The sequence below is a fragment of the Cicer arietinum genome, chromosome 2 (assembly GCF_000331145.2).
Source record: "Cicer arietinum cultivar CDC Frontier isolate Library 1 chromosome 2, Cicar.CDCFrontier_v2.0, whole genome shotgun sequence".
NCBI lineage: Eukaryota > Viridiplantae > Streptophyta > Magnoliopsida > Fabales > Fabaceae > Cicer > Cicer arietinum.
Window position 1 is genome coordinate 52,210,949 of NC_021161.2, and position 11,923 is coordinate 52,222,871.

The 11,923-nt window shown below is 30.7% G+C and overlaps 3 protein-coding genes across 4 annotated transcripts in view; all 3 read right to left on the reverse strand.

Annotated features, from left to right (window-relative positions):
• Window positions 1–2,350: 2,350 nt before the first annotated feature.
• Window positions 2,351–3,803, reverse strand: LOC101509894 (cytochrome b561 and DOMON domain-containing protein At2g04850-like). Its single transcript, XM_004491535.4, has one exon. The coding sequence runs from the start codon at window positions 3,656–3,658 to the stop codon at window positions 2,426–2,428; it is 1,233 nt and encodes a 410-aa protein (XP_004491592.1). The 5' UTR covers window positions 3,659–3,803; the 3' UTR covers window positions 2,351–2,425.
• A 1,463-nt stretch (window positions 3,804–5,266) lies between these two features.
• Window positions 5,267–9,161, reverse strand: LOC101510213 (large ribosomal subunit protein uL3m). 2 transcript variants are annotated; one of them, XM_004491536.4, is made up of 6 exons: window positions 8,965–9,161; window positions 8,280–8,586; window positions 7,963–8,172; window positions 7,086–7,190; window positions 6,809–6,922; window positions 5,267–5,795 (listed from the first exon to the last, which is right to left on the reverse strand). In XM_004491536.4, the coding sequence occupies exons 2-6, from the start codon at window positions 8,577–8,579 to the stop codon at window positions 5,622–5,624; spliced, it is 903 nt and encodes a 300-aa protein (XP_004491593.1). In that variant the 5' UTR covers window positions 8,580–8,586; window positions 8,965–9,161; the 3' UTR covers window positions 5,267–5,621. The 2 variants fall into 2 exon arrangements, with proteins under 2 accessions (XP_004491593.1, XP_004491594.1); XM_004491537.4 differs by having other exon boundaries at window positions 8,982–9,129.
• A 989-nt stretch (window positions 9,162–10,150) lies between these two features.
• The window catches only part of LOC101510768 (putative MO25-like protein At5g47540), a 4,462-nt gene continuing 2,689 nt past the window's right edge, over window positions 10,151–11,923 (reverse strand). The window contains exons 8-11 of the mRNA XM_004491538.4: window positions 11,461–11,559; window positions 11,319–11,363; window positions 11,089–11,191; window positions 10,151–10,522 (exon numbers count right to left, since the gene is read on the reverse strand). Coding sequence (XP_004491595.1) covers window positions 10,413–10,522; window positions 11,089–11,191; window positions 11,319–11,363; window positions 11,461–11,559 — 357 coding nt within the window. The 3' untranslated portion in view covers window positions 10,151–10,412. The remainder of the gene's footprint in view (window positions 10,523–11,088; window positions 11,192–11,318; window positions 11,364–11,460; window positions 11,560–11,923) is intronic.

Genomic DNA, 11,923 nt, shown 5'->3' on the forward strand with positions numbered 1-11,923 from the left:
CTAAGTGATTTTATGGATTAAATAATAAAAAAACTAATTAATGATACAATTTTTTTTATGTCCAATCAGTTTAAAATTATTTTATATTAACAATCAATCATAATATGCCAACAGAAATTATACAATTGTTTAATGTGGTGGTAAATTATAATTGATTGTTGGTGTGCAATAATTTTATACTGAGAATGTATAGTCTTTATTCTTTAATATATATATTTTAAAGTAAAATTACTCTTGAAGTATAAATATAGATATATTTTGAAAAAAAATTATGTCTAAACAGCCATTTCCAGTTTATTGCAAAATTGTTAATGATAATCTAGCAAAGTTTTAGTTATAAGGATTATGAATTTTTGTTTCTCCTTCTTGTAAACAAAAATCTCTTTTTTATTTTTTATCCCTCAATCTTAGACTATGTTTGACAAAGTAAATATGTGATTAAGATAAAATTTGCATCAAATAAATTTTTATTGAGGAATAAAAATACAAATTTGAATATTAGAAAAAGATAAATACTAAAAGCAGAAAATAAAATTGTGAATGTAGCTTATAATTTATTTGTATACTGTATACTAAACATCTAAAGTATATATATGAATATATATATTTTTTGAATTTTTAAACAGTAAATAAAACATGATGAAATATATTCCATGTATCCTATATTGTCCTATTTTTTTCATTATAAAAAAAAATGAAGCTCTTAAATAGTTACTCTTTTATCCTTTTTTTATATAAAAAAAGTCTATGCTGTGAGTGAATTTTATATGTAATACTTATCTATATGTTAATTGGTTTAATTTCCTCCACATAAATTGGTTTTATTTAGCATATTACATTTTTAAAGTATTCTATATATTATGAATCACATGTCCGAGACTTCTATTATAGGTTCTTTCTTTTTTAGGGAAAGTTCTCATGTTTTTTTACGCCGTAGTATTAAGTGTACGATTGTACGTGCATCACAAACATAATTTTTCTGTTCTTTATAAAATAAATAATAAAACTTTGATTGTTCTCCGTACCACATGTTATATTCATGTGTATTTATAATTTTGTAGTCATATTTATGAGTTGCTTAATTGTTTTTTTATAGAAACGGTATTTTGAATATACTTTATATAATTTTGATTTTATAATAATTTCTTTTCTTTGAAAGTTAAACTCGCTAAAATTGAGTATATTTTATTCGGTATCGGATCGAAAATTTTGGGACTAATATGAATTTTGTATTAATATCTAAATCTGAATTAAGTTTTTTTAATTGATACTTGGTCCAATCATTGACCCAACTAATGATCGGATCGATTTAATATATAGATAGTTATACATAAATATACTTAGATGTTGGCAAAAAATAACTAAACAATAATATAGAACTACATATAGTTTTTTTTACAACTAAAAATAAATAAATAAACAATAATATTGAACTACGTATAGTTAAAAATTGCAAAAATATATATGTAAAATAACAAATTGTTATATTTAATATTTGTTTTACACATAAAAATTTAGATTTAGAAGATACAATACTAAGCAAAATAGTTGAAAGCTATATTAATCTAATTATGTTTGAGTTAGGACGGGTTATATTTGAGCTAGCACAAAATTGTGTTACCTTTGGGTTTTATATTTGGAGTGATGCTATTTGAACATCAAAAATTTAATATTGTGATGTGACTAGAAGAGATAAAAAAGTAATAAAAAAAAAACACCCGTATATAAATAATACATAATGTTTAAATATGGCTATGTACATGTATATCACTTTGATATAAATTCTTGAAACAAACCTTAATCAACGAAGACATACATATATGTTTTAAATTTTTTTACACTCATTCAATACATCTACTTCTCTTCTTTTTGTTCTTTTATTTTTTTTTATTACATTATTAATATATCACGATTATCACATTACTTCTTTTGCCTCTTTTTCTTTCAAAGTGTATACCCTTTATGAAATATGAAATGTACACCAAATATTTTTCCCTAAAAAAAACCTATTAAAAAAATAACGCATCTATTCATCTTTTAAATGGCAACAAACATCTCTAAACCACCAAAAAATAATAAACATTTAAATCCATTTTAGATACTTTCTAATGCTTCAAAACCATTAAAAATTTTACAAGAAGCTTTGCATTGGATACAAATGCAAAACATCAACGAGACCCAAAAAGTATATAGTATATATTCTCTCGTATTTGTATTGGATGCGATCAAAATATCATACGATCACTATGCACAACACATATCATCATTAGATGAAGATTATACTATTTATATTTTTAAATTCAATTATATTTAAAATTTGATTTGATACAGTTAAATATGAATCAATTAATGTTTATGCAACGACCAAAATAAATTATATTAATTAAGAAGATATTTTGACTTAAAAAACAAACACTATTTGTTTTCAATTGTGGATGCCACTACTCCCTTTATCAGAACTAGTTCCAATAAGTCCCTCTCTTCTCATCTTCTCCTCCTTAGATTTCCTACAAAAAACAACCCAAGAATTAACCTCTAAAGCTATACAAACACCAACAAGAGTAGAAAGCCCTAAACAATAACTCAATTTGGCATAAGACCTACTAGCACCAATCACTTCAAACCCTTGAAACACATTCACAAACCCTAGAACCACACAAGAGTACCCAACAAAATGGTGGTAAGATTTCCAATACTTCCTAAACTTGTTCCTAGCATTTGGCCTAAACAATAATGCCAAAGTCTGCAAAGCTCCAAGACAAAACACCGCAATTCCAAGCTTCCTATGGAGTCCATACTCCACGCCTGGCGACATTTCCCCGAGCCGAATACCAATGCCAAACCCAACTGTTCCAAGAATGAAACCTAACAATTGTATCCCTGCATGGACATAGAACCATGCAGGGCCTAGTGTTTGAATGTGTCTAAGGTAGCGAGCCGTTATCGCTCCCATTGGTAAAAGAATACCCCAAGAGACTGCATTTAGGATTCCATGAATCACTCTAAGCATTGTGAGGTCAATGTGTTGAGATTGCGAAGATGATGAACCGGACAGAACATCAAAAGTTGCAATAGAAGAGAGATCAATTGAGGTTGTTGGATGAATGGTGGGTGAGTAGTCTTGAACATAAAGACCTCTATTCCAAACAAGGTGAATTTTGGTTTTATTCGATTCGAGTTTGAGTGTGGTGTAGATTTGAATAGGCGCGCCGTTATGTATGGTTGCCATTTTGCCGCCATACATAGCTGCTGTTGAAGAGAGGAGATGGATAATACTATCGTCAAAGGGTTGAGAGACAAGTGGTGATTTTTGAAGTTTGACAGTTGTGTCAAGGATGAAAGGGAGAAGGACTATTTGACCCGTGTTCGGATCCGGGAAGGAAATTAAGGCATTAGTTCCTGTCATCTGTGGTGAAGTAGGGTTGATGCCAAATCCAACCCAACCAGAAGGTGAAATGAAGGTGCCAAAGAAGACTAGTTCTAAGGTTGAAGTGTGAGGGTGGAAAGTCCATGCTATGGAAGCTTGTTGTGTTGGAAGGTTCATGCATTTTTGAAAGGTTTTAGTTGAGGTTTCTGTTGTGCAGTGAGATGAGAAAACAGTATGTAGAAAGAAACAGAGGGATAGTAGGAGGAGGAAGAGATAAACATGATGAAACATGGTGTGATGGTGTGGAGGGAGAAATATTGATTTGCAAAAGTTAATGTAATTGATGTTTGCAGTTAAAGATTTTGTGTTTTGTAATGAGGTTTTCAGAGGGGAAATTGTTAAGTGTCATAATGGATTTTGAGGGAATATTTAGTTTGTGCTTAACTTTGAAGGAAAGCAAATAGTAGTGTCTATATGCGTTTGGTGGAGATTATTTTTTTTTTGATGAATTCAAAGTTGTAATGTAGCTACCAAACTATGCTGGTATCCTCATGAAATTTAATGGATAACTTTTGAACAAAGGCCTCTCACTAAGGAGAAACTCTGTACAATTGATGTTTTTGGCTTATTGTGATTGGTTAGAACTTATAATCTAGCAATATAAAAAGACACTGACATCATCTAAGATATTCTTATGTCTAGTGGGGCTATTCCTTTTTGTGGTAGCTATGATTTTAATTAGATATTGCAGATTGATTTCTGCATGTTGTGCTTGGCTTTCAAGCTATGCCATAATAATTTTGGCTGTGACTTTAGAATTTCATCATCGTTTCTGTTTTCTAAAAATAATATAATAACAGACAGATAATATAATTCAATTATATATTATCCTTGACAAGCTAAAAAATAATGAAGAATTAATATGAAATTGTTTTCTACTGAAAGTTTAGGCAAATTTTAAAAAGAAAAAAAAACTATGCATAGCTTTTTGACAGGTATGGGAATAGGATTATAGGACAACTCCAATGAAGGCTTTTTACCTAAAAACTTCGATTAAAAAAGAAAAAACTCTAATGAAGACAAAGGAAGGACCACCTTGACAAAGCAGCACGCCAAATAATGAAATCAGCCTGCTTGTTATAATTACTTTTGGCTCATTGTGTTTTTTTCCTTTCTTTTTCTTGGGAACAATAGAGTATCCCTCTTGATGCAAAATGCCAATTCAATCCTTCCATCAAAAGCATCATAAATTCACCAACCAATAACAAGATGCAAGATGAGTCTAATGAAACTTGCACTAATTTTAGACAATCAATGTTTACATTGCTAATAAAATCAATTGTATGGTGCACACGTGAGGTTAGCCTTATACCATACACAACTGTTTTCACCATTGAATTAAGGTAGTTTCTTTTCCCAAACCCTATGTTCTCAAAAGCATTCAAAATACACATCTGGATTGACCAATCCGAAGAGCATTACAAATTAGGAGAAGAAACCCTCTTGAATTAATGAGTCTCAATATAGAATCAAATGAGATATGACAAAATGTATAATCTTTAGTGTATGCACATTGTCTGCACCTATATATGGACATAGGTTACTCCCAAAAGGATCTACCCTTCACAGGATCAGCTGCTTGACAGAGACCAACTACTGTTAAAGCAAATTCCATCAGTTCTAATAAATTAAACATTTTGACGCCTGTTTTCCTATTGCATATTTGACCATTGTCAAAGAATATTAGTGAAGACCTATCCAACATTTGGTTTAACAAGGTAAGTGCAAAATCAAAAGGTGAATTCATTTTCTCTTTCTATTCATCAAACAATAGCACTAAACAGATAGCATATCTAAATCTTGGAAATCTATTATTTCCCACAAAGAAGTCCTTTAAAATTATCACAATCAGAATAAATAGATAGATATAGTAAAATTAATTTAAATACCGCATGGTCAGTGCCAAATAAATTGGCTCAAAAAAGGGAATCAATACATTAGAATAAAGTATCGCATTCACTAATTCCAAGTCTCCACTTATTTGTAGGATTCAAAACAGCCATGTTCACCCAATCCTGAATCAGAATTGTTGAATGACAAAAGTTGCCTAGATCTTCCAGTGAAGGACTCAAGTGAAACGTCATCCTTGGATGGTGATTCCTAACATTCTCATTTTTGGCATCTATATTCAAATAAAAGAACATGGTTACAGGAAGAAAACCTAGCGTGAAAATCCATTTTCTGAACTATCTCTTTAATCAGTAACCATAAATGGATCCACATCTCCAAGATCAGCAACCAAAGGTTTCAAATCATCTGTAGCTTCATCTTCTGGCACAAAGTAAGTTGGGAAAGGAAGTAGAGATACATCAGGTTTTTCATAGACGGCATCTTTTATAAAAACAAAGTTCCCTGTAGCTCCTGGGACCTGTTGTGCACATTATACAAAGAGAAATGAGCAGACCAAGATAAAATCAAGATTCTAAATATTCTGGCAAGTTAATGAACAATGCAGAGCCAATAAGATAAGAATCAGCTACTAAAATAGATACAACACGATTACTGATCCATTCACAACCTCTTACTGATATTAGTCGCAAATTTTTAACTTAAAAAATTTATTGGCTCATACAAACATAGAAGTTTCTTCTTCTATATTAGCAGCACTGCAAATGTGAATTAAGTGGGATGCAAAATTCTAAAAAGTTTAAAATATTAATAGCCAAGTGTCTGAGGCAATATCTATGTTGTCAATCTCAGATAGCGGCGCGGAGCACCAAACCCTAAAAATGGGGGATAGCGGGATGACCACTATTGTGAAGGCCAAAAAACAGTATATAAACTAAACATAAAATACAAACAGTATACAAAATACTAAAAAAAATAGCAAAATACACAAAATAAAGGGGTAATCATACTTAATCAAAATCCAACATCAAAATAAAGTTCTAATAGTAATTGTACTCAACAAAATAGAGAACAGAGCAGACAAACCAAAGTCACAAAAACAATAGAGCAAGAACAATAGCAACAAAGCAAGAACGAAACAGAGGATGAAAGAAAACGGTTTCTTTTTCACGATGTTGACCCAACCTCTTTGGGGTTTTATAATAATAAAAAATTAGTGCTTAAGTGGGTGCGGAATGACCTAGATACCCTAAATGAAGAATAAAAAACAAAAAACAAAGTAAAATAAAACTTGTGTTATTGAAAATTCCCAAGAGCAGGTTGGGCTGGAATAGCAGGTCGCGACGATAGTGGGATTCGCGGCCAGGAGCGCCTCTACTAGCAAATGTGTTTTCCCGGTCGGTGGCGTCGCAGCCAGACCCTCCACGGCACCGGGATAGCGCCGGGATTTTCAATATAAGCGGTATAAGATAGTTCCTTCCCTATAGCTCCAACTTCATAATTTAATGCAAAAATAAATATAAAAACAATTACCTGGCCTTTCACCCACATCAAATTCCTTGCTGGATCGATTTTGTAGACCCATACGTTTTTAACTGTTCGTTGGTCGCCACCCATTCGCCCAGGCATCTTTCTACCTTTGAAAACCTGAAGAAACGGTGAGGGAAAAAATCATCGTAACAACGATCGGAGAGAAACATAAATGTAACGAAAATAAACTTATTCTGACAACCAATCTAACATATTTTTAGCATTCAGAAACAGAAATCCGTATTAAGAAACAATATAAATTTAAAGTACTCCATCCAACCTTTCCAGGAGCATCGCGTTGTCCTGTAGAACCTCCGCTTCTATGTGATAATGAAGCTCCGTGGCTTGCTGGACCTCCTTTAAAACCATGCCTCTTCATTACACCCTGAAAACAGAAAATATAATTTAAATAAACACTCATGTAACTGAAAAGACAGATTTGAAAGAATGGTAGTATCATGTAATTTCCTGTCATACTCAATGGAGGATTCGACATGAAACAGAAATACCGACAGTCATACATGAAATATTAACAAAATAAGAAACATAAAAAACACAATAAACTGCCCACTAGAAAGCATGCAATCAACATTATTATTTCTTTCAAAACTTCCAGAGAGCTCAAGTAGAGAGAAAAGAATAAAGCCTACACCAATGATTGTCCAGAAGTAAATAAATTGTGAAACAATACAATTAAACAAATAAATAATGGCATATAATACATGTTTCAAATTCTATTGAATTGGTAAACTTATTATTGTATAATCAGGACTCTGGAAAGTGGCAACTTATTATTGTTGTTGACCAATTGGGTGTGGGTGGAAACACTTAAAATCCTAATATCAAGTGGCAACTTATGTAATCAACCGGCCCTTACTGAAAAGCAATCCTCTAAGGGTAATTGTAATTTCATCCTGCAAATACAAATTTAATAAATTCTTTGACAAAATAACAACTAATCATCTCAACAAACAAACAAAGAACATCGTGCATTTAACTCAACTACTATTGTATGGGAGTAATATCTATAGACAAATGCAGGAACAAATACAAGCATAAACATGCACACATACACACTCAATGTAACAGATGATTTATTGTCTATAACAAACGAGGGATTAGCATTACTATGTACTTTGAAGGAAGGAGAATAACACCTGAAAACCTTTTCCTTTAGTGATTCCTTGAATGTCAACATACTGGCCAGGAACAAAATGGCGAACATTAAGCGATGTACCTACAGGAAGAAGTGCGTCCTCTGTCACTGGAAACTCTTTTAGCTTCCTCTTCATTGGAACTCCTTGAGCCCTAAAATGACCCACCTCAGGCTTTGTCAAATGTTTTTCCTTCTTCTGTCCACAACCAATCTAACTAAAACAAAGCATCAAACAAGCCTATAATAATTAGATACACACTATATATAATTAACTATTCCATTTCAATCTGAAGTGGCTGAGAATGAAGTGGAACTTACCTGGAGAGCGCAAAAGCCTTCTTTCTCAGGGGTTTTGACCTGAGAAACAATGTTGTCGTCAACCCAAAGCACAGTGATTGGAATTCTGGCACCCCATTTATCCCAAAGTGCACTCATTCCACACTTGACAGCTATGAGACCAGTCCGTGTCGAATTAGGGGTCATGACACTAGGCTTTGCTTCAATAATCCGTAAAGCCTCCGCATCCGAACTCAAAAACCGCGACAACAATAACGGCGAGGGTGTGGACACGGCAAAATGTTGAAGACGAGAAACCACGCCTCTCGAAAACGCCAGCATGGCAAATCTATGTAAGTATTGAATCAAACAAACTAAATGAGTATGCTGAATAAACCAAATCTAATTGAAAAAAAAATTAGGTCAGTTTTTAATTACAATTCTGCAAAAAAAGAACAGATATTATATTTTAACAACCATCAACTACAACTAGAGCTAAACAAATGGTAATTCCAATAATTGGTTTTTGTATCTTAGCATTGATTTTCATAGGTGATTCTATCTAACAATTACTATGTTGTGAATCACACCGCTTTAGTGCGGAATCGCGGTGGCGAGTGGAGCTTGCCTGCGACGCGATTCTGTAAATCGCGCTTGAATCGATTCCTCGCGAGTGCTAAATGAGAGGGGAAAGAAAATACGAAAAACAAATAAATAAAAAGAAAACCTGACGGAGTTTCTCACTGATTGTGGCGGCTGATAATTAACTCCGGCGGCGTTTTCCGGTAAGCTATTGGTGTTTACGGGCAGTTGAGATGAGTGAGAGTCATAAACGAAGGATGACGGAACTGCTCAATTTGGTTTTTTAGGGTTTTAAGTTTTTTTTTTTGTTATGACAAAAACGGGGTTTTAAGACTTAGTCGTTAATAATGTGTTAATTTTTTCAATTTTGTCTATTTGTTTTGTTTCTAGAGTTTTCTATTTCACATGTTATTAATATTATAAAAATGGGTTTGAGTTAGTGGTGTGTTAAAACCTTTAAGAAAAATTAAAAAATATGACAATAGTTATAAAGTTATTTTACGGTGTTATGCAAACACAACACTTCAATTTTGTAGCATCATATAATCTAGTTCTTATTGTCTTCTTGGGCAAGTATGATTGCGATATAATCTCTTAAAATAAAGAAAATATATAATAATACTAATAATAAAATGGAAATAAATAGAATTTTCTTATCAATTAAATACTGTGTTTCTTCTAAAAAATATTTTTATGTATTCTATACTATTCAAATCTTATATACTCCCTCAGTTAATATTATAAAGAAGAAAAAAAACTACTTTCGCAAAATGTAATTAAATATAATTAATTTTTAAGTAAAATACATTTTAAATTTATTAAATTGTCTTTTTTTTAATATTAAATGTTTAATTGTTAATATTAAATGTTTTGAATAAAATAAAAGATGTATTAGAAAAATAATATTAAATAAATTGAAAGTAATTAATTTTTACTTATAATAGTTATTAGAAGGTCCAAGAAAAATTAAGTGTTCATAAAAAAATAAAAGAAAAACCGTGTGGAGTATTTAGAACCATGAGATTAAAGAAAAAATAGTCCCTTTTTATTTATATGGTGATAGCTTAAGAGGTTCAAATTTTGTTAACCTAAAACTTGGGCCCACATTTTATTTAAAAAAGTTCACAAACCAAAAATTATAAACTATGAATTTTGTGTATGCACACATTTTACTGGTGCTGCCAAAAATTGAGGCACTACCAAATCACACACTTTAAATATGCTCAAGATAATCACATGTTATAACATAAGTTCAAACAAAAGTAATAAACTCTTTTTGCAAGTGTTATTGGAGAGAAATTAAAAATAATTTATTTTGTAAGTGTTCTTAAAACTTTTTTATTTAGGACTACAACACCAACCCATAACATAAATCTCAAAGAAAATATACATCTAAATATTGTAGAACTTTTTAAGAACATGACTTGCTCTTAATACATTACTCAGCTATATGTCAAATGCAAATTGAAATGAGTTAGGCTTAGCTCAAAACACTACAAGTAAATTTAAAAATGTACAAAGGAGAGGCTTTATAGCAAAGGAAAAGGTGGACATAAAATGTGGAATGTAACTAAAAATCGAAGCACAAATTATTCAACATGGAACTTCACAATTGTCCAAAGATGTGCATGGATGATCCTTGTGTTGAAGACTTATTATCTCACTAATTACTTGTTGTTTATCTGCTTGAAATTGTTCATCCGCTGCAAAAAAAAATGTCAAAATTTACAAAGCTAATTTATACGACAAATAAAAAGCTTTTATATTATGAATTATCATAATTGTTAGGCTAAATTGTGGTCCTTTAACTTAATCTCAGGTAACGTTTTAGTCATTTATCTTTTTTTTTTTTTCGATTTAGTCCTTTATTTCTAACAATATCAAATAAAGTATGAAAATATAAGTTTATTTGAAGATTTGCGTTACGAATTTGATGAAATTTGTATTATATTGAAGAATATAATTAATTTTATGAGTTTTGATTGAATTTTTTTTTTGAATTTTTGTATAAAAAAGGATAACATTGTTGAAATTTTAAAACATAAAATATCAAATTGTCACTTAAAATTAAAATAAATGACCAAGTCGGGAAAAAAAAAAAATAAATGACTAAAACGTTACCTGAGATTAAGTTAAAGGACCACAAATGTAATTTAGCCTAATTGTTATATCGTTAAAATTAATTGTGATATGAAAATGGTTTTATATGTATTTAAACATTAAACTTTTTATTATTATACCTTTAAAAATGAAGAATAATATGTTATACCTTTGTCGCTATTGAAGCTACCCAAAAATTGCAAAAGCTTATGCTTGTTTGTAACAAGTATGCCAACAACCTCAGGAGGCTTATTTTGATTAGCAACAAACAACTGCCAATAATACCAATTAAGAATTAAACATAATTAGATTCAAACTAAGGGCACTCAATATAATTTGGAGGATATAAAGTTGTCATAAAAAATTTGGAGATAAAGAACTCTATGCTCTATTCCAAACCTTGAAAACATGGAAGGTTTCTAACTGAATTGTCTTATTAGATTCCTGAAAATTAAGATAAAAAAAGGTGAATAAATCATTTCCATTTTATGTTTGCGAGTGTGATAAATAAATAAGAAAAAAATAAAGTTTGCAAGCATACTCTAAGGAGATTCATGAGGATCCTCATGTTATCCAATGAGCTCACATAACGGATCATTACTCCAGAATTTGAGCGGTCCAATAACATATCTCCCAATAACTGCAACATATATATTCGTTTTTTTAACACATTCGAAAGAAATAATAATATGACTAGAAAGAGTTCAAAATATATTTTTACTTGAGAAATGATATTTTGAGATCAAATTTTCCCAACAATGTAGATGGTTAATGTGGTTTAAATATGCAATTAATTTAGATGGTTATTATGAATTTGATTAACACAAATGTCGATATCGTTAAGATCTGAAAAAATTGTGGATATTGTTAGATTGTATTCCAAACTCATGACCTCACTGTTGTGTTAATTAATTATAATAAAATTTATTATATATTTTAAGATAATATATATATATATATATATATATATATATATATATATAAAAATAAATATATATTATATA